General features: G+C 29.9%; 2 protein-coding genes and 1 non-coding gene across 3 annotated transcripts; all 3 read right to left on the reverse strand.

Annotated features, from left to right (window-relative positions):
• Positions 1 to 5,506: 5,506 nt before the first annotated feature.
• On the reverse strand, positions 5,507 to 11,060 carry LOC124835988 (uncharacterized). Its single transcript, XM_088108932.1, has 6 exons — positions 10,077 to 11,060; positions 9,025 to 9,075; positions 8,739 to 8,966; positions 7,519 to 8,060; positions 6,571 to 7,192; positions 5,507 to 5,847 (listed from the first exon to the last, which is right to left on the reverse strand). Exons 1-6 carry the CDS (start codon positions 10,861 to 10,863, stop codon positions 5,834 to 5,836), a joined length of 2,244 nt encoding a protein of 747 aa, XP_087965058.1. The 5' UTR covers positions 10,864 to 11,060; the 3' UTR covers positions 5,507 to 5,833.
• A 2,979-nt stretch (positions 11,061 to 14,039) lies between these two features.
• Positions 14,040 to 14,113, reverse strand: TRNAN-GUU (transfer RNA asparagine (anticodon GUU)). The gene has a single exon. It is a non-coding gene; the product is annotated as a tRNA-Asn (tRNA).
• A 1,738-nt stretch (positions 14,114 to 15,851) lies between these two features.
• Positions 15,852 to 25,743, reverse strand: LOC124835989 (E3 ubiquitin-protein ligase RGLG4-like). Its single transcript, XM_047311040.2, has 11 exons — positions 25,267 to 25,743; positions 19,386 to 19,470; positions 19,080 to 19,220; positions 18,878 to 18,991; positions 18,334 to 18,431; positions 18,167 to 18,246; positions 16,914 to 17,019; positions 16,558 to 16,685; positions 16,315 to 16,444; positions 16,174 to 16,230; positions 15,852 to 16,095 (listed from the first exon to the last, which is right to left on the reverse strand). The coding sequence occupies exons 1-11, from the start codon at positions 25,603 to 25,605 to the stop codon at positions 16,009 to 16,011; spliced, it is 1,365 nt and encodes a 454-aa protein (XP_047166996.2). The 5' UTR covers positions 25,606 to 25,743; the 3' UTR covers positions 15,852 to 16,008.
• Positions 25,744 to 26,616: the final 873 nt, after the last annotated feature.

The raw sequence follows: 26,616 nt of genomic DNA on the forward strand, positions 1-26,616 counted from the left end.
CTGTAGGTAATTCATTGATATGTAAAATTCACATGTAACAAGTGATTTCCGTACTAGATCCGTATATATAATATTTTATAAATAAATCACATTTATCTTTGTACCACTTTCTATTTTAACATTCATTTCATATTCAACAACCAAAACTATTTCATTTTATAACAACCAAAAGCCACTTTCTATTACAACAACCAAAAAGTAAGGTCATTAAACTTTATTCATTACAGCTAATTTAGTTTCTAACATTGTTTCCCTTAAATTAAGTATTTTACCATTTCAAATATTTTCTTTAATTTGAAAAATAATTTATCCTTAGGTTAGTTTATAAGAATATCTATGAAAAAAAAATCATCATTAATACTCAATATTTTTAGTAGTGTATCATAATTGTCAAGAAGTGATTCATAATAAAAACAATTATGTTTTTTTATAATACTATCTTATATATATATATATATATATATATATATATATATATATATATATATATATATATATATATATATATATATATATATATATATATTGTTGAAATGTATTAAGTTTATGTTGTTTTGTGAGTGTGTACCCAACTTAAGAGGTGGGTTGTATTTTGTCATGATATTCTATATATATAGAATATCATAAACTTGTTAGGAATATATGAATGAACAAAATGTATCAGTTAGTTCTCCAACATGGTATCAAGAGCCAGACCCAGTGTGTCACTACTGTCGCCACCACTTTCCGTCGCTGTCCGCTGTCGCCGTTTGTCAGGCAAAGTTAAGGGTTAGGTTCACCCCGAGAAGCGCGACCCAACCCTGGTGGTCGCTTCCTCAGCAACCTCCGCACGCTCCTCCATGCGCCGGTTCTCTTCGGCAAGTCTCTAGCGCGTGAGGAACACGCACCGCCTTCTCGATGTCAGATCGACACCGCGCCACTGCAGACAGTTTTGTCGTAGCTTCCTGAGCGTGTTTTGGCCCTTGCTTTGCTGTTTTGGTGGCTATTGTTTACACCTAGGGTTTTCTCCCTCAAGCTGAGTTTCTCCCTCAACGTTGTTACGCTTCATTACTTCTGGAACTAGATTTATTTTCCATATTGAGCCTTCTTCCTCATTAATGCCAGATTTCACAGCCTACTGTTGATGAGCTTCATTTCTTAGGATGGTTTGACAGGGATTCTGATTTCCCATAGTCATAAGACCTTGTCTCTGTTTTGGATCCTACTCACAAATTTAGAATGACATCCTTTACTAAAATTAATTTCTCCTTATCTGCCACTTCAAAGAGACAAGCTAATCGAGGAGGCCATGGTAGTCGAAGTGGGTATGTGCAATGCTCATACGAATCAAGAATCTCAAATGAAGAGTATCAAGAATATTTGAGATACAAGTTTGATAAATCCACTGCCTTTGTCAGTTTCCTTCAGTGCCAAGTGTGTCAACTGCATGTATCTCACAATATGTGGAATATCAAGGTTCATGGATTCTTGATTCAGGTGCCTCAAACCATTTGTCTGGTAACACTCGTTTATTTTCCTCCATTACCTCTCAAAAAGTTCCTCGGTTAGTTATTGTTGCCAATGAATTCAAATTGACATCTCAAGGAATTGGCAAAGTGTCCTTATCTCTTTCACTAAACTTAAATTATGTTTTGTATATTCCTCATTGTCCTTATAATTTAATCTCCTTGAGTCAATTGACACGTTCATTAAATTGTTCTATAACCTTTACTGCTACTTCCTTTGTCATACAGGAACATGGTACGGGTCGTTGAATTGGAGAAGGATATGAGTCAGGAGGACTGTATTTCCTAAAACCTACCACTTTTGTTTCTTGCATTTCAACTTCATCTCCTAAAATTTTACATGATCGTTTGGGTCACCCAAATTTGTCTAAGCTGAAGTTGATGGTTCCAAGTCTTAAACACATTCCTGTCTTAGATTGTGAGTCTTGTCAATTAGGAAAACATGTTAGATCTTCTTATCCAAAGAAATCTGAGACACGATGTAAGTCTATTTTTTCTACCATTCACTCTGATATTTAGGGACCGAGTTGAGTTACTTCCTTTGGTTTTAACTATTTTGTAACCTTCATTGATGAATTTTCTCAGTGTACGTGGATTTATCTTATGAAAGAGAGATCTGAACTTATAGTCATTTTTATGTCCTTTGTTAATGAAATTAAGAATCAATTTCGAAAGACAATTAAAATTCTCAAAAGTGTTATGAAAGAGAGATCTGAACTTATAGTCATTTTTATATCCTTTGTTAATGAAATTAAGAATCAATTTCGAAAGACAATTAAAATTCTCAGAAGTGATAATGCTAAGGAATATTTTTCTGATGCATCTTCTTCATTTTTATCTTCCAAAGGAATTTTACATCAGTCAACATGTCCTCACACTCCACAACAAAATGGCATAGCTGAGAGAAAGAATAGACATCTCATTGAAACAGCACGTTCCCTGATGTTAAATACTAATGTTTCTGTTCATCATTGGGGGATGCAATCCTCACTTCTTGTTTTTTGATCAATAGGATGCCTTCTTCATCTTTTGACAATAAAGTTCCTCACTCCGTAATTTTTCCAAATGATCCTCTTTACCATGTCTCTCCACGTGTTTTTGGGAGCACTTGTTTTGTCCACAATGTCTACTCAGGTCTTGATAAATTTCTCCTAAGTCTATTAAATGTGTCTTTTTGGGATATTCTCACATTCAAAAAGGATATAGATATTATTCTTGCTCCACAATAAGGCATTATATGTCTTCTGATGTCACCTTTTTTTAGGATACACCCTTCTTCTTGTCTTCCAAGGAGGATCGTTCATCTTTTGAAGAGATGCTTCCTATAACATCATGTGATCCCTTGTTCATTCCCGCTTCTCCATCTTCAGCTCAAACTCAGAATGCACAAGATATTGTTCAACCACCTTCCTCCTTGCCTGAAGATCCTCGAGTCTCAGCTCCTTCTCCATCAATTCCCAACCATGGATCCTTCATCCTCCTCGTCCTCTCTTGACTCAAATCAGGCTTGGCCTATTGCTCTTCGAAAAGGTATTTGATCTACTCGTAATCCTTATACTATTTATAATTTTTTAAGTTACCATCATTTGTGTCCTACATATTTCTCCTTTGTTTCCTCTCTTTCTAACATCAAAGTTCCTAATAATGTCCGTGAGGCACTTGATCACCCTAGATGGCAACAAGCCATGATTGATGAAATGCAGGCACTTGACAATAGTGGTACTTGGGAACTTGTACCTCTTCCTCCTGATAAGAAACTCGTGGGATGTAGATGGGCATATGCTATTAAAGTTGGTCCTACTTGTGTCATTGATCGTCTTAAAGCTCGTCTAGTCGATATGCTCAGGTTTATGGTCTCGACTATTGTGATACTTTTTCTCCTGTGGCCAAAATTAGTAGTGTTTGTCTATTTCTTGCCATGGCTACCATTAGACAGTGGCCACATCACCAATTGGACATTAAAAATGTCTTTCTTCATGGTGATCTGGAAGAGAAGATATACATGGATCAACCTCCTGGATTTAGTCGTGTTGCTCAGGGGGAGTCTAAGTTAGTTTGTAAATTACGTCGTTTACTCTACAGCTTGAAACAATCACCTCGAGCTTGGTTTGGTAAATTTAGCCATGTTATTCAACAACTTGGATTAAAATGATGTGAAGCAGATCATTCAATGTTTTATGGGCATTCTACTCTTAATAAATGTGTTTATCTTATGGTTTATGTTGATGATATTGTGATTAAAAGAAATGATGTTGCGAGAATTGCTTAATTAAAGGATCATTTGTTCAACCACTTCCAAACCAAAGACTTAGGTCATTTAAAATACTTCCTTGGTATTGAAGTGGCACAATCAAAAGAAGGAGTCATCATTTCACAAAGAAAATATGCCCATGATATTTTGGAGGAAACAGGTTTGACAGATTGCAAGCCCATTGATAGTCCTATGGACTCATAAAAATTAATGAGAGACCATGGTGAACCTTTCTCAGATCCAGAAAGATACAGAAGGTTGGTTGGAAAACTAATCTATCTCATCATAACAAGACTTGATCTTTCTTATCTAGTGGGAGTTGTGAGCCAATTTATGCAAAATCCTCATATTGATCATTGGAATGTCGTGGTACGCATCCTTAGATATGTAAAAGGGAATCCAGGTCATGGACTGTTGTATGAGAACAAGGGAAGTACTAAGTTAGAAGGATATTGTGATGCAGATTTGGCTGGTTGTCCAAATGATCGAATATCTACCATAGGATATTGTGTACTCCTTGGAGGGAACCTTGTATCATGGAAAAGCAAGAAACAAAGTGTTGTTGCTCGATCTAGTGCAAAAGTTGAATACCGATCTATGGCCATAGCTACGTTTGAACTTATATGGATCAAACAACTCCTTCAAGAATTAAAATTCTGTGAAAATAAGCCTATGAAGTTGTATTGTGATAACCAAGCAGCTCTTCACATTGCCTCTAATCCAGTGTTCCATGAGAGAACAAAACATATAGAAATTGATTGTCATTTCATCAGAGAGAAGTTGTTGTCCAAGGATCTCATTACAGAATTTGTCAATTCTAATGAACAATTTGCAGATATTTTGACTAAGTCTTTAAGAGGGCTTAGGATTCAGTTTATATGTTCCAAGCTTGGTGCATATGATTTATATGCTCAAGCTTGAGGGGAAGTGTTGAAATGTATTAAGTTTGTGTTGTTTTGTGAGTGTGTATCCAACTTAAGAGGTGGGTTGTATTCTGTCATGGTATTCTATATATGTAGAATGTCATAACCTTGTTAGAAATATATGAATGAATAAAATGTCTCATTAATTCTCTAATATATATATATATACATATATATATATATGTATATACATATATATATATATATGTATATATATATATATATTGTCAAATTAATGAAAATTAAGATATCTTAGATTTATTTTGATTAAAATTTATTATAATTGTATTTTTAGGGTAATATATGTGGAGGAAGGAATTTTTTTAGTTGTTACTATCATTCGAAAAGAACTAATAATAATAATAAGAAAAAAAAAACTCCAACAACGTTGTAAAAATAACTATTATCAATGTTACCCTAAAACATTGTTATGGATATCAACCGAAAACAATTCAACTAATATCTATAAAGAAAATCCTTTGTCATAATTTGATTGAGCTTCTTTAATAAACTTTGACTAAAAAAATAACATCAAATGAATATGATTGAAAAAAGATTATTAATAACTATTAAGTATTTTTTATTTAATAAAAATTAAAATACTTTATGTAGATGAGAAAATTAAATTTATCAAATCTAATTTATTATATTAAAAAAATATTAAAAAATAAATAAACATCAATTCAAATTTTAATTAATTTAAATAAGTGTTGAAATTTTTTATCAAATCAAAGGCATGTTACGTTGTCCATTGAGTTTGCTTTGGAAATTCTCTAACAATAATATAGTAGCAATCAGACTCAACAAACATAACAAAGGAACACTCCTTCAAAGAAGTATATTTTCTCACATTGCCCAAATAAATGCATACAACCAAACCAATATAGGATCTCACACAAACAAGCCAAGAGTTTATAGAAATTACATGTTTCCAACAAAATATGTTGGCCTTACAAACACATATAGTCATAACCAGATGACATCAACTAACTTAGACAAAACACCACAAGGGAGTGTCTTATTAACATCCGCTAATATCATACTATCAAATCACAACTCAATCATGTTGATATGCACCAAGCTCCTTACCCCTAGCTTGAGATATTGATCTAGGGTCACTTTCTAAGTATCATACAGATCAACGAAGGAGTCTTTCACATATTCTTATCTGAAAAATAGTTAGCACACATAATCAATAAAAGCAAAATAGTGATGAATAAATTCTCAAGAATAGAGTTCTCCAACTGTAATAACTATAATGTAAACAAATATAATGTAATATCCTTCCTTTTGAAAACATAAAGGAAATCATTCAAAGAAAAATGAATCATAAGAGAAGGTTTCATCACACAAACATAATTTCATGGCATCTTATTATGACAATTTGTAGTAAACTTGTAAAATTTATAATGTCGCGCCATAGGGAATTTCTTCCATTTGAATTCGAATTAAGGAATCTCATTCATCTGTTAAATTCAATAAATAATTAAACTCGGATCCATCAATATTCTTGTTAAAATGATAAGAGTATAGGGACTAACACAACTGAAAAATCTTTTCAATTGGTAAAAATGTACATACTCATCATCCAAGGCTTAATATTTATTAATATTTTAATACAATTATTGTTTAGTTTTATTCTATATACCGATATGTATATGAAAAATTCTTTTAGAAGTACTAGTATGACGTACTTGTTTATTAAACTTTTATAAAAGATTTTATATGTCATAAAGCCAAATGATTTTGTACATAAAAATGATGAGTAATATATATAACTATATAAGATAAGATGTACATGAAAACAAAGTTCAATCTCCATTAAAAAAAAATAAAGAAAACAAAGCCATAAATGTGTAGCATTTTGAATAATGTATCGGAAAGTACCTACCTTCAGTTGAATTTTTCTCAAATAACCATGTGAGAATCTTGAAAGGAAAATAAGAAATCCATCGCATTATTAGGTTGCTTGATGCTGAGGGCAACCAGAGAAGAATGTACAGCAACAAAAGCAGAAGAATGAAGATCACACACAAAATCATAATAGTAGTGGCCAACCAACTGAGATTGCTTATAACAAGGTGGACACCAGCCAAGAATGCCACTGATAAGGTTGCAAGAGTGACTCCTAAAAGGGGTATTGCCACATCAAGAGCAAAAAGAGCCAAAGTTATATCTCCTAATTGAGCCCAAATGAGTATAATAGTGACACTAATACCACCGTACATGGATGCTGTGATGCAGAACATAAATGGTTTAAACCACACGTGAGGTAACATAATAGCCATGCCTTGTTCTGGAGCAGAACTATTAGTTCCACCAGGCAAAGTAAAACCTGCGGTAAATGCTACTGTAGTAATAAGGGTTGAAACCACCATAAGAGTGTTGATTCTGTCTTTATAAAATTCTGTGCTTTTGGGTTGTGGCCTTCCGTGGAAAGGGATCTCGATAGTCGGTAACCCTCTTTTAGCATGTTGTACGCCAGCAGATTTTAGTAGACACCATGTTAGCCGCTACAAATACAAGTTTGTGTTACAAATTTAACATTCCAATAATGAAAAAATAAATAGTCCAATAATGTCTTAACAGAGCTATGATGATGATGATCAATTTTTTTCACAATTTACAGAATTAATGTGGATGAAATATACCACCTTACTATATTATGTGAGAGCTAATGAAAAATAAAACAAAAATAGGTCCTTAATCATTCAAGATCAATTTTAATTGATTAAGAACCTTGTCGAACATATATTCCCATAACAGTCACTATAAATAGAAAAGGCATATATTTAAATCTTGAAATTTTAAATAAAAACAATACTCTATATATACTTGCCTGTGGGAAGGGCGGATTATCTTCTTGTTTAAATTTCTCAAAAACATCGAGAGTTGTTTGGTTGTTGTTGTTAAGGCAATGGAGATCAACCCTTGTGTCCCATGTCAAGGCTTGCACAACTTTTGGATGACAATATGAGGCAGCCAAATGCAAGGGAGTGTTTCCATCATAATCCTTGTCATTTATCATATCTTTAACTTCATCTTTTGCATTTTGCAAGATGTACTTTATCACATTAAATTGACCCATTATAGCTGCAATGTGAATGATATTTCGACCTTTGTTATCAACTATTTCTCTGGGATTTGGACAAATTTCTAACAATTTCTTTACCACGTCAGTATGCCCATATGCAGAAGCCAAATGAAGAGGAAAAAATCCATCTTTGTCTCTTTCCATATGACATGTATCACAACTTTCAAGCAATAACTGAACACCATGTAGGTAACCTATAGAAGCCGCATGGTGAAGAGCATTTCTTTGTTTGTGATCCTTACCATGAATCCATTCCTTCTTTTTGTTTACTATTTTTTCTAGAATATCTGACATATATCATGAATAACTAATTATAAGCACAATCTTGACAAAAAAATATCGAATAAATGAATTATTTAGAGAAATGAAGAAATAATAGAAAATCAATATCAAATAAAAAAATATGAATGACAAAACAAATTAACCAATTATATTATATATTTTTTCTCAATTCATCACTAGTTTCCTAAAGGAAATTTCTTAAATTTAAAAAAACTTGAATATTGAATAGAAATAATAGCATAACTTAGATAGGATACAAAGTGTTTTTCTATTTTCTTTCACTATTTTTAAAATTCTGTAGTGAATATTCTTATTGCATTCACTAAATTTGTTAACTTTATGAAAGTAGAAAATTTAGAAAGTGGATGAGTTTAATTATTTTTTTTTAAAATGAAAATAAATTTCAATTAAGCTGCGAAAGTTTTTGTATCAGCTCTGTAAAATATTTTTGTAATTGAATCTTTAAAATTTTCTTTGTTTTTAATTAAGGATTAATTGTGTAAAATTTTCGTTATGAACACTAACTACAAATGTATGTAAATATGATCATGAAGATTATCACTTTTTAAGGATCATCTTTTTGAACTCGTTATTCTCAATCAAAAGTATATCTTTTTAAGGATCATGAATAAATTTATTAGTGAATGATAATATAAAATGTACAGTTATACAACAAAATTTACCTTTTAAGATTGCCTCAATGGATGGTGACGGGGCTCGTTGACTTTGTAAGATCGTCCACATGTTTTCTTCTGCCATTAGAATATCCAGACTCGCTGATTCGGTTTCTGATAACCGAAGACTTTCTAAGATCGTCAACATGTTTTCTCTTGCCATTAGAATTTCCTGACTCTCTGATTCGGTTTCTGATAACAAAAGATACACAGGTGTTCGAGATTTCAATGACCATTAACATTGAAGTTCAACAGTCGTAGTTGAAGTTCATTGAAATATTTCCACTGTTCTTACCAAAGCGTACTTGAGGGTAGTAGAATATTCCAAGATCAGTTAATATATTCTCTGTAATGCAGTAAAATAAATATAAGTTTAGATGATTTTTCAATAAGATATTTATTTATATATATATATATATATATATATATATATATATATATATATATATATAGATAGATAGATAGATAGAGAGAGAGACTGGAACATAAATATAAGTTTAGATGATTTTTCCCTAATAAAAAAAATACTATTTTCTTTTTTATATCAAACATACTATGATGATTGTCATATAAAACTGTAATATGCAGACAAACTATGGTTGAGAATTATGAAGTAGTAATTATGATCTTTAGTTCTCTCTCTCAGAATAAGATATATATGAATAAAATTATTATTTTAATGTAAATTATTTTGTATATAAATCGTTTAAAATAAAAAGGAAAGTACTTATAATATATAAAGATTTAAAATTATTTAACTACGCAATTTTTTTTTAATTTATGAAAGTCTTTTTTAGGTTTTAATAAATTGTATGTATTAAATTCACATTGAAGATTATGCTATCTCGTAAAGCTATTAGAAACATATTTACATTTCAATTTTTTACAACTTAAGCAAACTCGCTTGAACAATTTTTGAAGGTGCATTAAAGACATATGTGTATTAATAGGATGGAAAGAGAAGAGGTCCCACGGTGTAAATGGATAATTTGATTTAATTTTATTTGACCTATTATAGTTGGTTATTTAGTGAGTTATACAACTCAATTTAAACTAGTCTACATAAAAAATTATATTTTTTATAAATTTAATCTGATTCAAACGTGTTATAAAACAGATTGATTTCTAATTACAACTCATTTTGATAATAAATTGGACATAATTTGAGAAATATTTATTCAAAACACAAAACACAATTATTAAATAGAATATTAATTGGAAAAAATAATTGTCAGTGATTAGCAATTAATTATTCAGCAATCATCGTTCCTTCTCCAACCAAATGATTGTGAAATTAAAGAAAAAAAAATAATAGGTGAAAATTGAAGTGTGTAGGAACTTTTATACCTTTGTAACGAGGAATTACTCTGGTCAATAAATCATCAACAATGTCTCGGTAGCCTTTCTCGATTGCTAAGTGCAAAACTGATTTGCCTCTACGGTTTCTACTAGTAAACGCAGTATCCTCAGCCAATTGCTTTAAGGCTGGTGAAGAATCTAGAATGTTCATAACATTTTTGTGACCATTCAATAAGGCCTCATCAAAGAAAGTATTTCCTTGTTTGTTGGTTACAAGGATTGCCTCTTTTGAAACAAAATGACAGAGAAATGTAGCCACCAACTTCTCGAGAGTAGAGATGTTGCCAGCTCTTGCAGCAACATGCAGTGGCGTATCACCAGTAGTATTTACTATTAGCAAAAGCCCTGGACCAATTTGAAGTACCTTTTCAACACACTTATCATTTCCATAGAGAGCTGCTATATGCAGCACCGTGTTTCCTCTAGGCCTCTGTTGCTTTATAGTGTCATAGTCTATTTCGCTGCAATCGGATTCAGGCTTGTTCTCTTTTATCGAATCGTATGTTCTCTTAGGCAACAACCACCAACCATGTGCTTTAGCTTCATTACTGCGTCGTTCTTCTGAGCTTTCCAATGTGTTTTCTCCTATCACATTCCTTGAAGGTTGTTCTTCTCCGTTGTAGTTATTTTCCACGTCGTTATTATTCATACATATCTTCCCTCCACACCTTAGAAATTTCATCATGCTCTTTTTCTTTGCTTCCACCAACTTTTCCTGTCCAAAAACACAAAATTGCAGACATATCAATAAATCACAACATACACAAAAACACATAATTCTCAATTTCACCTTCAAGTCTTCATATCCCTCTGGAAGCTTCCCTCCCTTAGAAAACTCAAAGGTTATAGACGCAAAGTAACATACACCAACAACCTGTATACGTAGAATCACCTTGAGAGTTGTTAGGAGGCTTCAAAGAGAAGGTAAAAAAGTAGAAGGGAAGCGCATAAAAAAAAGTAAAAGAGAAAACTTGGGACATCCCCTAAAAGTGACTTCTAAAACAAAAGATATTACATAAGAAAACTTTGGGCATCCCTTAACCTACCATATCTTCCCTTTTTCTCCACAAGAAAAGAATATATAAAATAAAGTGTTGTGACATATCCAATCATCAGCTTTAATATGTGATCATTTCCTGTGACAATTACCAAAATTAATTTAAAATACAATTTCGAAATAAGATATTAATTCCAAATCTGAAAAGGGCTAACTTATTAGTGTCTAGTAATTAATTACTATGTAAAGTTTCATAAATAATCATTTTTGCAATTTTACTAATATATGTTTTATTTAATAACAAATTTAGTAAATCCCATCATTTAGGAAGTATAAATTTCCCTTACAAAGGACAAATGGCTGGCAGAAATGGAATTCCAAAATAGTGGTGGATGCTGTCTATGAAATTAATATATGTTCCTCGTTACCCTGACCAAATGATTGTGAAATTAGAGAAAATAAAGTATATAAAAAAAATAATAGGACGAAATTTAGATGTACATAGGGTTGGGCAAAACTAATCTAGCTATATTAAACTATAGTTAATTATACTCTTAAAAAAACTAAATTATTTGGAATAATAATTGGACTGTACTGTTTCATACTTCAGTTTTAAAACACTGAATTTGTATAAGTTAAGTGTTAAATAAACTGAACTGTCCTTTTTATTTTGTTTTTATTTTTCTCTTTCTCTTTTACATTCAACTGTCACTTTTATTTTATCTATATGAAAAAATTTAGTTATAATAAAAAATTGTATAATTTAAATTTAATTTTTTTAAATATAATTTAAAATTTTGAAACATCTTTTAAATTGTATAATCGAAAAGTAAAAATAAAAAATTTAATCAATTTATGTATAATCCAAATTTTTTTTTTGTCTTACTTTCAATCTCAATCAATTAATTTACTAATTCTTTTAGATTTTCACTCTTACTCTTACAACCAAATATAGAACAATATGAGTTATTTCTGTTTTTAAATTATATAATTTAAAAATTATTCTTTTAATTTTTAAAATATATAAGTTTAGATTATATAATCTGAAAATAAAAAATAACTTTTTGATTTTATGATCTATTTTTTTTATTTTTGAATTACACAATGATAGAGTAATTATTTTAATATTTATGAAAGTTTAGACCTCATTACCATGAAAACAATGGATATTTAGCAAACAAATAAGGAAAGCGGTTGAAAAGGAAAATATTCAATCCTACATTTTATTTTATTTTACTAAGGAAGTTAAGAACATTAACTACATGAGTAAAATGAAACCTTGTGGCTTGTGAGGTATTAGTCATTCTTATCTCTAGGTATTAGTTGTTCTTATTCCTACCGTAGTATCAGACTGCGCATTCAATACAAGAGTAATGATAGTTAATCCTTAGCATACACAACACAAACATGCAAAAGCATAACTCAGATAAACAACAAAATAACATGGCAAGAAAACATCTCAACTCGACCAAAATTGTAAGTAGTCCATCAATCATAAAAAATATCTCGACCAAAGTCAGAAACCTTGAGACTGACCTCTAGAACAACCAAAACAAGTTGTAAAACCTCTAAGTCGAGGTTTCAAAACAACCCGGTCAAACAACCCAACCAAATAGCCCAACCTGGCCAACCAACCCAACTTGGCCACACAACTCAAGCTGGCTAAACAACTCGACTACCCAGCTTGGCCAACCAACCATTAGTACAAAAAGGGGTTTCTAACACACCTATTACGCTTCGATTTCAACAAAATTGAAGCATAAAAAGTTGTGGTTGTAAATTTGTAATTTTTTGTAACATATAAGGCTCGGTTCATCAAAAACTGAAGCCATATGGTGTTTTTGGCCTCAGTTAAATTAAAATCGAAGCCCAAAAGGGTGACAGATAAATATACATTTTCAAATTTAATGTTAGAGGGCTTACGGTATCAATTATTTACAAAATTATTGTCATAGCATCTTGTGAAACTGACAATTTCAGACTTTTCAACTACTAAGGTTTGGTGCAAGGTCATAGGCTTGCACAAAGGTAGTTGCCCACCGAATTGAATAATCAAGAAGCCCTTCATAATTGTTAAATCAGTTAGAAGATCTTTACCACCCACTTCAATCGTGCGACCTATGTTGAGTAATTGTCTCCCCAACGATCACAACCTTTGATCAAGTCATGCCTGAATCACCCGAATGGCGAGAGTAATAGTTAACAAACTGCTTCGCCAATAGTTTCAGGTTCGGGTTTGGGGGGCACGTGTACCGTATGACCGATCAGTCAACCACAAACTGATCGTTCAGTTGTAGACCGGTCGGTCAGTTGTAGACCGATCGATTAGCTTTGATGTCAACCACTTAACAAGCTATCTTAGGATCAGTCGAGCATAAACAAACACAATTAACTCTAATGTTAATCAACTAAGATGTAAGGCAAAATTATCTACAATTAGACCATTTTTGGGCCGATATTGATCAAAAGTCAACTTTAAAACCTATAAATACAAGTTTGAGGTAAGGAGGTAGGTGATATGCATTTACATCATTAATATTTGAAGTGTCAATGTTTTGCAGACATTGACATCAGAATGCCTCCTATAAATACTCTTGAAACGATTTTGACGAGCAACCCAAATGATCGATTCAACCTTACATAGATTTGAAGACAACTTTCAAAACCAAGACAATCACCCAACACAATTTAAACTATTGACTTCGACCTCCACACCCAAAATAATATTTATATAAAATAAAAATATAGTTAAGATATAGAATAATAAAATAATATAAAATTTGTAAATTAAAACAAAACATTAAATAGACATATTCAAAATAAAGTAAATTAGCAATAGCTGAAAACGTAAGTAATATGGCATGTTTAGAGACAAAAACAAATTTCAACTTAAATAAGACACGTGCATTAAAAAATGGTAGAAAATACTAAAAGTTTTAAAAAATAAAACTAAACGCTAGAAGGAGGGTTTGAACCTCCGACCTTGTGGTTAACAGCCACACGCTCTAACCAACTGAGCTATTCCAGCTTTGATCAATCAGACTTTTTAGCATGGTTGACTAATTGAGAATTTAAATGTTTTTCCATGTTATGTATACAGTTTTCTTACGAAATTTTACTTTTATTCATGAAATAAGTCTTTAAAGTATTTTTATTCTTTTAAATTTAATTAAAAATGCTGGTTTTTATTCTTGTAACATTTTTTTAAAACTTGTGTGTGTATATGTTGTAACTATATTTAAATAAAATAAAACTATAGTTGAGATATAGAATAACAAAATAATATACAAATTTATAATTAAAACAAAATATTAAAAATAAAATAAATTAGCAGGAGGTAAAATCAGAAGTAATATGGCATGTTTAGAGACAAAGTATTTAAATTATAAAACAAATTTAAACTTCTTAAAAGGAATAAGACACGTGCATTAAAAAATGGTAGAAAATACTAAAAGTTAAAAAAATATATATATAAAACACTAGAAGATTACATGTATGGTGCCCAGTTTATCATTTATTAGGTAGTAAAGATAACATGTTTTTTAAATTAAATATCCAGTTTTCTTAAAAATTTGCTTTTATTCTTGAAACGAGTTTATAACCGATTTTAATTCTTTTAAATTTAATTAAAATGTTTGTTTTTATTCTTATTTGAAGTAAACTTATTATTTACTTTTTGAGAAGAAAATTACAAATTTAAACACAGATAACATTTAATTATGTAAATATAGTATAGTTAATAAGCTTCATTGTTTTTAGTAATTCAATATACGTTGCAAGAAAAATTCTTAAAATGGGAAATAAAATACTATAACTAATAATTATAATTAATAATACTTAAAATATTAAGTATGAAAACTAATAATTATTACTTATAAGACTCCTTAAAACAAGTCATAATCAATTTATTAATATATATATATATATATATATATATATATATTGTTAATATATGTTTGGATTATATTTACAATCAAGTCATAACAATCTTATCTTTCTATATATAAAGAAAATTGATTTTTAAACAAATACGAAGTTATATTTTCAACTTTTAAAACTCTTAAGTATTTAAAGATTTTATGTGATAAACGGTCAAGAAATAACATGCTTATTGTTATAATATTGTAACAGAGATTTAGAATACAACACACTTGGACTTTCAAGCATGCATGGGCCACTTTGTGCAGGAGTTGCTGAAACCCTGGTGCGGATAGGGGCTAGTCCCTCAATATTTTTATATATTTATATAAATTAATATATAATATGAATTAATTTTTTTTAAATTTTAATATATTTTATATATTTGATAACTCCAAAATTTGTTATACATCTATATAAAGATTTTGACACATCTAAAATATTTGTTTAACCATCTGTCTTGGAGAAAAGTTCCATAATCTCGTATTATGTGATTGAATGATATTCTTATGCACTGTTGCAAGAAAAAAATATTTTATATATGTTTTAATTAAATTCTGATTAATATAGGTAAATTCGGATTAAGTGTTTTGTTTTCCATACGTTTTTCAAATATTATTTTTAACATATTATTACATCATTATGTAAAGTGATTGAATTTACAAAACTAATAATTAATTTTACATATAAATTTATCATATTAGCATGTCTATTAAAAGATGGACGATAAACTAAAGGTAAACTAAAATTATTTTTTAATGTGTAAATGAAAATCAAATAATTGATAAAACTATAAACATTAAAGTTGCTTACTTTTAATTTTTTTTAACCAAACTCAAAGAGAGAAATGCAATTAACGTAATACATATACAGAGAAAGTGGCCAATTCATACTCCACACATCCATAAAGCATATATGTTCACTTTTAGACTGTTATCCACACCATGAACGTTAATTCGAAATGCAAACTATGTAATTAATGTGCTTCATTTTTATCACTTACAATCATCCACTGTACACCCTCAGACGAGTAGTGATCCTCTCTCGACACATGGGACAATTAGTTAACTTGTATCCACAATCCTTGCAAGTCTGTTTTTCCAAAATATTGTATGAATAATAATAATAATAATAAATAAATTAAAAAAAATAAGAATAATTATAACTCACCATGTGACCACACCCGAAGGCCAAGTCTCTTGGATTGGTCAAACAAACAGGACAAACCTGTAGAACAGAAGATACAACACCAAACCAATCGTAAAAAACCTCAATTGTAATGTTTATGTATTTAAGGTTATTAAAACATACCGATTGGTTGTTGTCATCAGTGGAGGAAGGTGGTGCAGTGGTGGGAAGACGAGCTAGTGATGGTGTAGGCCTAGAATATGGTAGAGGAGGAGCTTTTGGAACTATTCTCTTTGCTCTTCCTGTCACACGTCTATTCTCCAAAACCACAAAAAATATACACAATCAAACATAACATATTCAAACAAAAACTGCATATTTTGTTATTAGCTCATTTCTTTTATTAACCTCTGTTTATGATCATACCCAAGTATTCCAAATTCCATCGTTGCTTTATATTGGAATGGAATCTCCATGAGAGCAGCCAAAGCAAAAGCTGCTTCTTTCTCCGATGGGCTTATGTTTCTCGACATTATTTCCGTGAAATTTACAAACTGCACACAACAAAGGGAAAATCTGCTTCAATAATTAAATCATTAATTAATTCAGCTCCAAATCCTTGAATTATTTGAAAATAATTAAATTTGAGAAATTTTTATCTAAACTCTTATATTTAATGAAATCTTAAAGGAATTATACCTAGGTTCAAGTAAAACTATTTAGAAAATTAACAACATAATTATGCGTTAAATATTTGTTGCTGATAATAGGTATTGTTATACCTGAAAATTGTCATACTCGCGTGCAGGTATCCTGTCATCGAACTTTCTCATGTCTTCCCAGGGTCCATCACCAACTCCAACTAGAACTATTGCAAGCGGATATGCACTGGTATCACAAATAAAAAATAAATAAAGAATATATATCATATAATCAAGGTGATGAAACTCTCGAGTTAACTATTCAACTCTTGTGAGTTTTAAGATCCTAAATAAAGAAAATGAACTAATCCACCATTAGTAACTTCTTTAGTAAATTTGGGAAATTATTTAAACTCGTATGAATATTCTCAAGTTAAAGGCGAATTAAGAAGTTTAAAATTAAATTTAATTGTTTATTTTTCCCCAAAAATGACAATAATTTTTTAGACTAACTATTTGGCGAAGTCCCTAAATGATTTTCACATTAATAACTCATGAATTTATAAATGATTAAGTCATCTATCTAGTTTAATATTATTTAACTATCATATTTTATCAATGTGATTTACTATTTTGGTTGGGAGGTAGAAACATTGAATTTATATTAAAAGAATTACATCATTTACTTACTTCACTAATATTGTTGTGCAGTTTTCATAAAAAATTAGGAAAATTAATGTAGGTTGAATTGTTAACCGTTCTAATGAATATACGTGGGTTGGACTCAACATCTAAGCATATTAAACTTTATAGGTCCATTTCTCACAGCTTCTCTACTTCTTGCACCTCCTTTTTTTCTTCTGCATCCCCATGGACTTGATCAAGTTATCGTTTTACCCTCTCTTTCTCCTATGCAGCACTTGTTTCCCAGCGACGGTGCACCGCTAGATTCCGCCGCCCCCTGTATTACCGTCGCCAAATCCACCACCCACTACCAGAAATATGTTTTGAATTGAATAATTTAAAATACATGTTTCAGAACATGTTTAGGATAATCTAATTTGAAATGTATTTCTAAATTTAAAAATATTTTTCGGATTGATGAATTTAGAATATATTTATGTGTTAAATGTATCAATAATACTTTTGGATTGACCAAATCTGAAATATATTCAGAATGCCAAAATTAAAATCACACCCGAAACTACGAAAACTTTAATGGAAAAATTGAAGGTCAAAGTAAGTGAAGAAGAGAGTTAAGATTAGAGGTTTAGAGTGAGGAAAGTGAGGGTTGAGATGCAGAAGAAGATAGATTGTTTTATCTTAGCATGATGTGAATTCATTTAAATTATAAAAACAATATTCTTCACAAGGATTGATTGAGTTATATCTACCTTGCATCAACTATGGCTTTAATTGTCTTCTCTTCCTGCGGACTTAGTTCTCCATCTCCAGTGTTGACGCTTCTTGTAACCTTAAAATCAAGCACATTTATGCTAATAAGATTTAAGATTAAATCTAATAATAGTAAACACACATGAAGGCAACTTTAATTTAATACCTGGCCATCAGCAACTATAACCAACACATGGAATTGGCCACGACTTTTCTCAACTATGTCTATGGCAGCTTCAATCACAGGAGCATAAGAAGTTGGTCCTTCAGACAAAAAGAAAAAGGAAGCATTCCTTCAGCCATGAATCTTAACCAATTTAATTAGGGATACAAAATGATTTTAACTCAATGTTAGACCTTATAGACTAGTCACATTCACTTTCAATTATTCATAGTAGAAATCATGACACCATATTTAACTCAAAACCTTAAAAGTTTAAAATTTGAGGTTTTTTGTTTTCCTTATAACTTTTTTTTCTTAGTCGAGACAAGAAGTGATATACTTTTTGTCTTATCTATATATACTTCTGTTGGAAAATTGTTCCATATAAACAAAAAATAACGGTTGTCGTTTTGGTTTACTGTACTAGTATTCAGAACTTTCAACTCATTTGGAGTTCTAACATGTTATAACTATCCACAAATTCTCTAGCATAGAAGCAGTAACATCATCAAGAACAACACTACTACAAGATTAAGATGATAATGACCTGAAAGTTTCAAGTTTGGAACTATTTTCTGGTAGCAAGCCAAGACTTCCTCAAAGCCATGGCAAGGTGAATGATCACTGTGAAAGCTAAATACTTCTTGATCATGGGTAGTAGCTGCATCATGATAGAAGTTGAGGTAAATGTTAAGCTTGAAAAACTATTCTTGGTTCATGATTGGTGTGGCTTAAGGATTAGGCATTACCATCACCAAAGCCAAAGCATGGAATCAAGTTGTCATCATCAAAGGGAGCCAACGTCTTGCCAATAATAGAGATGGCCTTCTCATAAGGATTAGGTGTAGTTCCAATAGCATGCAGGCTTCTTTTATTGAATGAGATTCTGCCTTCATTCACAAAGAAATCATTTCATAAATTAAAGAAATTATATAAGCAAACGGAATCCCATAATATATCACGAAAGAAGACCATCTTTGGCCAATTTTAGTTCTCAAATCATGCTTCATATAAAGATGGACCCTGAAATCACTTGTTCATCTTTTATCACATACCAGTCCACTCATTACTCTTTGTAAAATCAATTCCAAGGATGAGATTTGAGGATTCTAATCCTTCTTTCCTCAAGGCCGTTGTCACCTGCACAAGTTAAAAGGGATAACAAATTTTCATGAAATTCGCTCAATTTAACATTTACAAAGTTCTTGGAAAGAGTATTCTTGTTTCCAAACACTTCTAACAAATTACTCACTCTCTAATTCTATGTGATATTTGATTTTAAATATAATTCAAACTCGTTAATTCTTATGAATTTCACTTGAAAACCAGTTTAGAAGATGAAAATTTTCTTCACTTATATATGTAAATTTGATTATCCCTAATCAGTGTAAGATCTTCCATCTATTCAATTATTATTATTCAAGGTTTTGAAGATTCATCGTTACAAACAATTCTATGGAAAGTTAGAAGGTGGCTTAATCAGCGGTAAAGTTGAAAAAGAGAATGAGAAATTATACGTTGAATTTTCTTACTAACAATTGAGAGTTATAAAATTGATTTGATAAGTTTGAATAAAAAGTTAAAAGAAATTATGAATTCAATTCTCCTATTAACAAAAAAATACTAATAACTAATATTTATCGGTAAAAGAATTGTGATTTCTCCTTCAATATATTTGGTGGAATTGGTTTTGTTTTGTATAATTTCTTTGAAGATTTGTTTGCATGTTATGTATAATGACCATGAAACATGCTTTGAATTGGTCTTTGAAGATTTCTTTTGTATAATGACCATGAAACATGCTTTCCAAAAAGTAGTTTGGCATCATTAATTATAAGAAAGCAAGTTCCATTTTCTTTAGCCATAATTGCAGAATATATATAAATATCTTTCATAGTCATTTTAAGTTTAGTTAATCTTCATAAAATTATTATTTGTAAAATGAAGATTGCCCTTCTCTTATATAATACAGATTGGATGAGATCTCTAACACTATAAAAAAAGAATTAACACTAAATAAATTAATCATATTCAATTCAAAATCTTAAAAAAAAATAATAAGTTTGTAAGTTTTTTATTTATATTTACTTAATATTTCAACTCCCACCTCAATTGGTAACCATTATCCCTGCACACTGATGTGTGAAAGCTGGAAAAACAGTGTCTATAATATGTTTGTAGTAAGCTTGACCTGCACAAGATGGTGTGTACCATGCAATGACTCTGAGGTCAATTAGTGCCGTTATTCCCACGATGAACAACATTTACGGATTTTATTATATCTCTATTTTTAAAGATGAGTATGAAATTTAAATACAATTTTCTCCTACAATCTTCTCACCTTGATTTTGAAAATAAAATTATGAAGAATTTTAGATTTTAAAATAAATATAATAATTGATTCTAATAATATTATCTCAACAAAATTCATAAACAGATTTTAAAATTAAACTTTCTAAATTAAAATTTCGAATTTGAGATGGATGATTATTTATTTCATATGACCAGTGACACATTTACTGTTCATCTATAGCTATATAGGTTGAATATGGATTAAACATTTGTTTTACAATTAATTAAACATTAAGAATCATTACTTTTCTACAACAGAAATTATATTTGTATTGTTTTTATTCATTAAAATATCTATGCAATAAAAATATAAAAAGAATAAGGGAGAAGTATAATAGTATAACTTCTGAAAATTCCAAGAAGATGTCTGAATGGAAAATTAGCGGTTGCACTTTAATATGAAAATGAATAACTAATTATAGGTGACCAAAATGAATAACTAATTCCATCGGTAACTCATTTTTGGAAAAAAAAAGTTGCTAATTTCTTGGATGACAAAGAACTTTAAAAAAGGAAAATGTTTGGTTGGATAGAGATGATATAATATATGAAGATATAATCAATGCAATATAATTAATATGATAGATATCGATTTTTAGAAAGTAGCATAGACGTGGAAGTCATGAATACCTATGATTTTGTTATAATTTCTAATAAAAGAAAAATTAAAATATTTTAATTTAAGGAATAAATAAAGACATATTAGAAATTATAAGTTCTACCAAATTATTAAAACAGTAAGGAAAACATGATAATATGCATTGCATAATATATGCTTTCGTCAGATTAAAGATAAAATGAGTCTTAAATTGGCTCTTCCCAAGAAACAATGTTATTTATTACACGGTGTAAATGTTTAACTCTATGGGATTGTGGACTGTTAGTTTGAGGTTTATGATTTTTAATTTAATATAAGATTTTTAATTTATGCTTGAACTTTTAATATTGTCTTTTTTTTTTTTCAAGTGTATGTTGGCTTTGGACGTCGGAAATTCAATAAGTCATGGGTCAACTATATAGATATTATTACATCATCTACAATTCAAAACATTAAGAGTATCTCTATGAATCTTTTTCTTCATATTTTATTCAAACTTTTATTTTTATTTAATGAAGGACATTCAATCCATACTTAAATTTTTAACAATCTTTTATAGAATGTGAGTTGAACTTTTACCATAAGTTGAGACAGGATTTACTCCATCTGAATTTGTCACCCATCCCAACATACTTTATCTCATTCTAATTGTTTTTTTAATTTTTATCACATAACATTCTTGCTTTTGTCTGAGCCAATTATCAAAATAAACCTAAATTTGATATTACTGTTAGAATTTTTTTTATATAGTACTCAAAATAATATAACCTTTTAAGTAGACACATTAAATAATGATTAACATTCTAGGTAACTTGAGTTGACAAAACACTGAAAAGTAAAATAGAATAGAAAATACCATGACTCCTAGTTAACATACTTTATTTATTTAATTCAACAAATAAGTTTACTAACGAGGAATTCCTAAAATTCTTTAATATCGATGGTCATAGGATAAAACACCTAAAATTGTTAAGGTTCTTTGAAAAATCTAAACCATGGTTTATATTAATTGTAATGGTGATGCTGCTGTTAGAGATTGTCCAGGGTTCTCTGTTTGTGTGAGTAATTTTATCAGTGAATTTATTAGTTTCATTCACTCATTTGTTATTTTTTTTAGTTTACAAAAACTACCACATTCAAAGGGTTGAAATTTGTTGTGGTTGGGATGTGATTCACTAGTTCTAATGTAAGTAAATGAAATGAATGCAAGAATTTTCAAATTTTTCGTACTTTAGAGAAAAAAAATAAAACAATGGAATGATATTTTACTTAACATAGATATTAATACCAGGTCTTGATTTTCTTTGGTGGAATTATTTAGCCCTTATATTTGGGAGGTTTTCTAGTAATATGGTTAGTGTTGTCAAATAGGTTGGAATCTATGAAATCCATGAGTCAACTTGAGTCAACTTGGTCTATAGGTTTAAATTTGGGTTTGAATTGAGTTAGGTTAAAAAAATTAAAATTTTGAAATGGTCAATTTTAAATATGACTCAGAATCCAGATTGCCTAAATTGAACTCGTAGTGAGCCCAGTTGACTCACCAACTCACCTAAATCTTTTAATGAAATGAAATGAAACAAACCATTGTAGATGGAGATAAAGAAAAACATGTTTGAAGAGAATAAAATATCGTAGATTTATCAATTCAAGACTTTAATCTAAGTGAGACAAAAATGATTAATGTTATACATTTATTTGTTTTGCTTTATTGCTTGTTTTTGTCTTATATTTGGAGTTTAAGATGATTTTGAATGTATTGTATTATTTTTATTTTTATTTGTCTATTGAGTTTAACATTATTTTGGACTGAAATTTATTTACATTTGAATTAGAATTTTTTTTAATTCTTTTAGAATTAAAAAGAAAACTTATAATTAAGTGAGTTAATGAGTCAACTCGTTTAATCCATCAAACCCGTGATAGGTTAGGTCGGGTTTAAATTTTTTTGTCTTGCTAATTAGTGAGTTGCGTTGGGTTGACTTACTAAGTGGCCAACCCGGATGGGCCGGGCTAGGTGGCCCATTTTTACAATACTAAATATGTTTAAATTACAAGTTTTTGTAATTAATTATTGCATTCATTTTGCCTAGTCTTCGTTGGAGATTTCATATTGACTAGAGATAAAACAATTTTATAATATATAAGTGGATGAAAATTTCACCTTACAAGCTGATTTTGTAGAGTACAATTAAGCTTAAAGTCTATTTTTTAATATTGTATTAAAGTAATTTGAGTTAGAGTATATCCTAGCAAAATTTGTTGTTTGTTCAGCCTATTGTACCGTTTATTATTAGGAGATTTGTTGTTTGTTTGGTATATTGCTTCACCCACTATTAGACTATTATTAGACCATCCATTATTGTTTAGTGTTATGTTCAATATGCATATATCTCAACGTGAGGGGTGTTAGAGATTTCACATTAACTAAAGATAAAACGATTTCATAATATATAAGTGGGGACAAAACTCATCTCATAAACCGATTTTATAAGGTTAAATTAGACTTAAATTAACTTCTTATCACTATTATAATTATAATGTTATCATGCTATTCAATAACAATAAAAATTTTTTTACAATGGTAAGTTCTTAAACCGACGACCTTTTCCACCATTCTTTCATCAAACCAACTTTATATATCCAAAATGTTAGTGAAAAGAATTGTCTTTCGCTCTTCCTTCCAAACCCATCACTAAATCAATCTTATATCTTCTTATTAATATTTGTAACACTTAGGTGGATTAAAATTTAATTCCTTTATCATTTACTTATTTTATCTTCAAACTTTTAATTTATATTTCCTAATAAATCTTATTTTTATGAATGAAGTAATGACTAGAAATCACATTAAAAATATAAAAATGTAAGAGTTGGGAATGATAAATCGTAAAATTCAATTCCTTATTAAAAGATAAAATTAAAGAAATAAATGTATAAAGAAAAAATGAATCCTCTCATATAATATAAAAAGTATAGATAAGAAAATCTCAATACGGATTATTTTCAATTTCAAATAAATTTACATATTTATTTTCACATCAAAACAATATGACTTGTGATAAACAAATGTCATTATAAATGAGATATTTTTTTAATACAGTGTAATAACAACTACTGAACCACATCATGAAAGTAATTGCATTGTACTTAAGAAATTAACCTTGCAATTGTATTTCAGTGTCTACTTCTTACTTTGGCTTCTTAATCAACCATGAATATGTCTATTAACAATCATATAAATCAAATTTTCTTTAAAAGAATAGTACATTTTCAGCCACGTTTTAAAAAAGAAGGGAAACATCTATCTTCAAACAAAATGTAAAATCCATTAATATGGACAAAAAAATAACTCTGACGTTATATATTATAAAGCATAACAAAGTCTCAGAAAATGAACCGACAAAAGAAGGCGAAACTAAGCTTGAAGACAGAAAACATCGTATATATTCTTAATTATGGAATAAATATTATTCTTCAAATTTATTAACTTTTTTCTCTCTCTCTGAATGTCTATGGTGTCATTATTTTCGTATTTGAAATAAATAAATTTAAAAAATTGAAACTGTAATTTGTCAATTATATCTTAATTCAAAATTTCACATTCGAACATGACCATGGGAGAAACAAAATAATAATTTGTCCTCCTAAATATTCCAAGCATTAAATCATCTTAACTTTCTAAATTTTCATTCATCACTAAATATTTTAATTACCTTTTATGATTATTCACGTTAAATACGTTGAAATTCTAAATTGTTATAATAAAACATAATTCATAATAATCTCATGGCGAGGCACACATACTTCAGTTGAAAGAGTACGCCATATTAAATAAGAGAGCGACAAAAAGTGTTTCTCAGGAAGTATTTAGAAACACTTTAGAAGAGGTACCATATAATTTTTATAATTAATGTTTTTTTTCTAATTTTTTGAGAGATTAATCTGGTAAATAAAATTATAAGAAAGATAAAATGAAGTGATACCTGTTCAAGGGTAGAGAAGTTGTCACGGATAAGAGCATACTTTTTGGCTGCAGATTGCTTTTTGTCCATGACTGAAGAGCTCTGTTTAGAGTCAACTCTCAGAAAGCTTGGTTTCTTGGAAACGGATCGTGATCGCATCGGTGGTGGTGGTGCCGTCGAAGAAGGTGGTTCCAGAGATGGATATAATATTGGTGGTGGCAAGGAGGAAGATATTCGCGATGGAAAATTGGGTGGTAAACCTCTTGTGGTCACGTCGGTGAAGATTCCTCCACCTCTTCCTTTATCATGGCTTGAACTATGAGTGCTATGCTTTTTATTTTTGCCAAAGAGGTTGCCCATGGCATCTTCAACTAGGTTGCTCCAAAACAGAATTAAAGGTATATATATGTAACAAAAGTATGTGTTAGTGATAAGATAAGAGGAAAATATTGGGTATTGTGTTTATATTAATTTGAAAGGAAAGGAGTAAGAAGGTTCTGGGAGTGTGGTTCTTCCAAAAAATATACTAAAATTAAAAGGTGATGGGTTGAAGGAGCATAAAGAAAAATGAGTTGGGAATATGATTCTTTTCCCTTTATATTTTTGCTTGGGAGATTTGCACAAGTTGTACTCCTGATCTTGTGACTCAATCAAGAGGCTCAGGAATTTAACTGGTGGCCTTTCAATGACCTTGCGTGTTGAAGGGTGCGTATGCAATCAATGAGAAGCGTATAAAAATTTAATTATTTTTCTTTGGTAATCAAAGGGTCTCTGATCTCAAAGTACACAATACTGAATTACAATCAGGGCTAGGAGAGGTGAATAAGAAGCAAATATTCGTTTTTAACAGCTATATATCCTCTAGAAAACTTTAATACTCTATTGATACAGTGCAGATAATAAGTTAGACAGAAGAAAGAATGAAAGGAGTATAAATAAATAAATAGAAAATAACAGATAAATATGTTTAGTTGAGGAGAAATATGAAAAAATGAAAAGAGATAGATAAACTGAGACTTGACTCAATAAAACTTTGTTAAAGGTACCATCTAATTTTACCATATCGTCCAACGGAAGATATGCAACATTGCATATGTGGTAAACAATACAGGTAGATCGTCTAGTACCATAGAGTTTACTTAGACTTGGATTATCTAGAGAAGTCATTTAACTTATATTCCAGTTCAATAACGAGAAATATTGTTTTGAATTGTTTCTTTTGTTAGTATTCTTTTATAAAGAGCTTCAAAGTTATCATGTAAATATTTTGTCTTTAATTCTCTTTTCATCGTTAGATTGGATATGTGTTATCCTAAAAAACCCAATATGATCCTTAGTTAGAGGCAATGACACCAGTTATTTTAGCCTATA

The sequence above is a fragment of the Vigna umbellata genome, chromosome 3 (assembly GCF_029865625.1).
Source record: "Vigna umbellata cultivar VRB3 chromosome 3, Vumbellata_1.0, whole genome shotgun sequence".
Lineage (NCBI taxonomy): Eukaryota > Viridiplantae > Streptophyta > Magnoliopsida > Fabales > Fabaceae > Vigna > Vigna umbellata.

Coding starts and splice junctions, on each gene's coding strand:
- LOC124835989 (XM_047311040.2), bottom strand. CDS start 25,605: ATGGGCAACCTCTTTGGCAAAAATAAAAAGCATAGCACTCATAGTTCA. Junction 19,221..19,385: donor AAAGAGTAATGAGTGGACTG/GTATGTGATAAA, acceptor TTGTGAATGAAG/GCAGAATCTCATTCAATAAA. Junction 16,096..16,173: donor CCTTCGGGTGTGGTCACATG/GTGAGTTATAAT, acceptor TTGGAAAAACAG/ACTTGCAAGGATTGTGGATA.
- LOC124835988 (XM_088108932.1), bottom strand. CDS start 10,863: ATGTGTTTTTGTGTATGTTGTGATTTATTGATATGTCTGCAATTTTGT. Junction 9,076..10,076: donor AGTAATTCCTCGTTACAAAG/GTATAAAAGTTC, acceptor ACTGCATTACAG/AGAATATATTAACTGATCTT. Junction 8,061..8,738: donor CATTGAGGCAATCTTAAAAG/GTAAATTTTGTT, acceptor GATATATGTCAG/ATATTCTAGAAAAAATAGTA.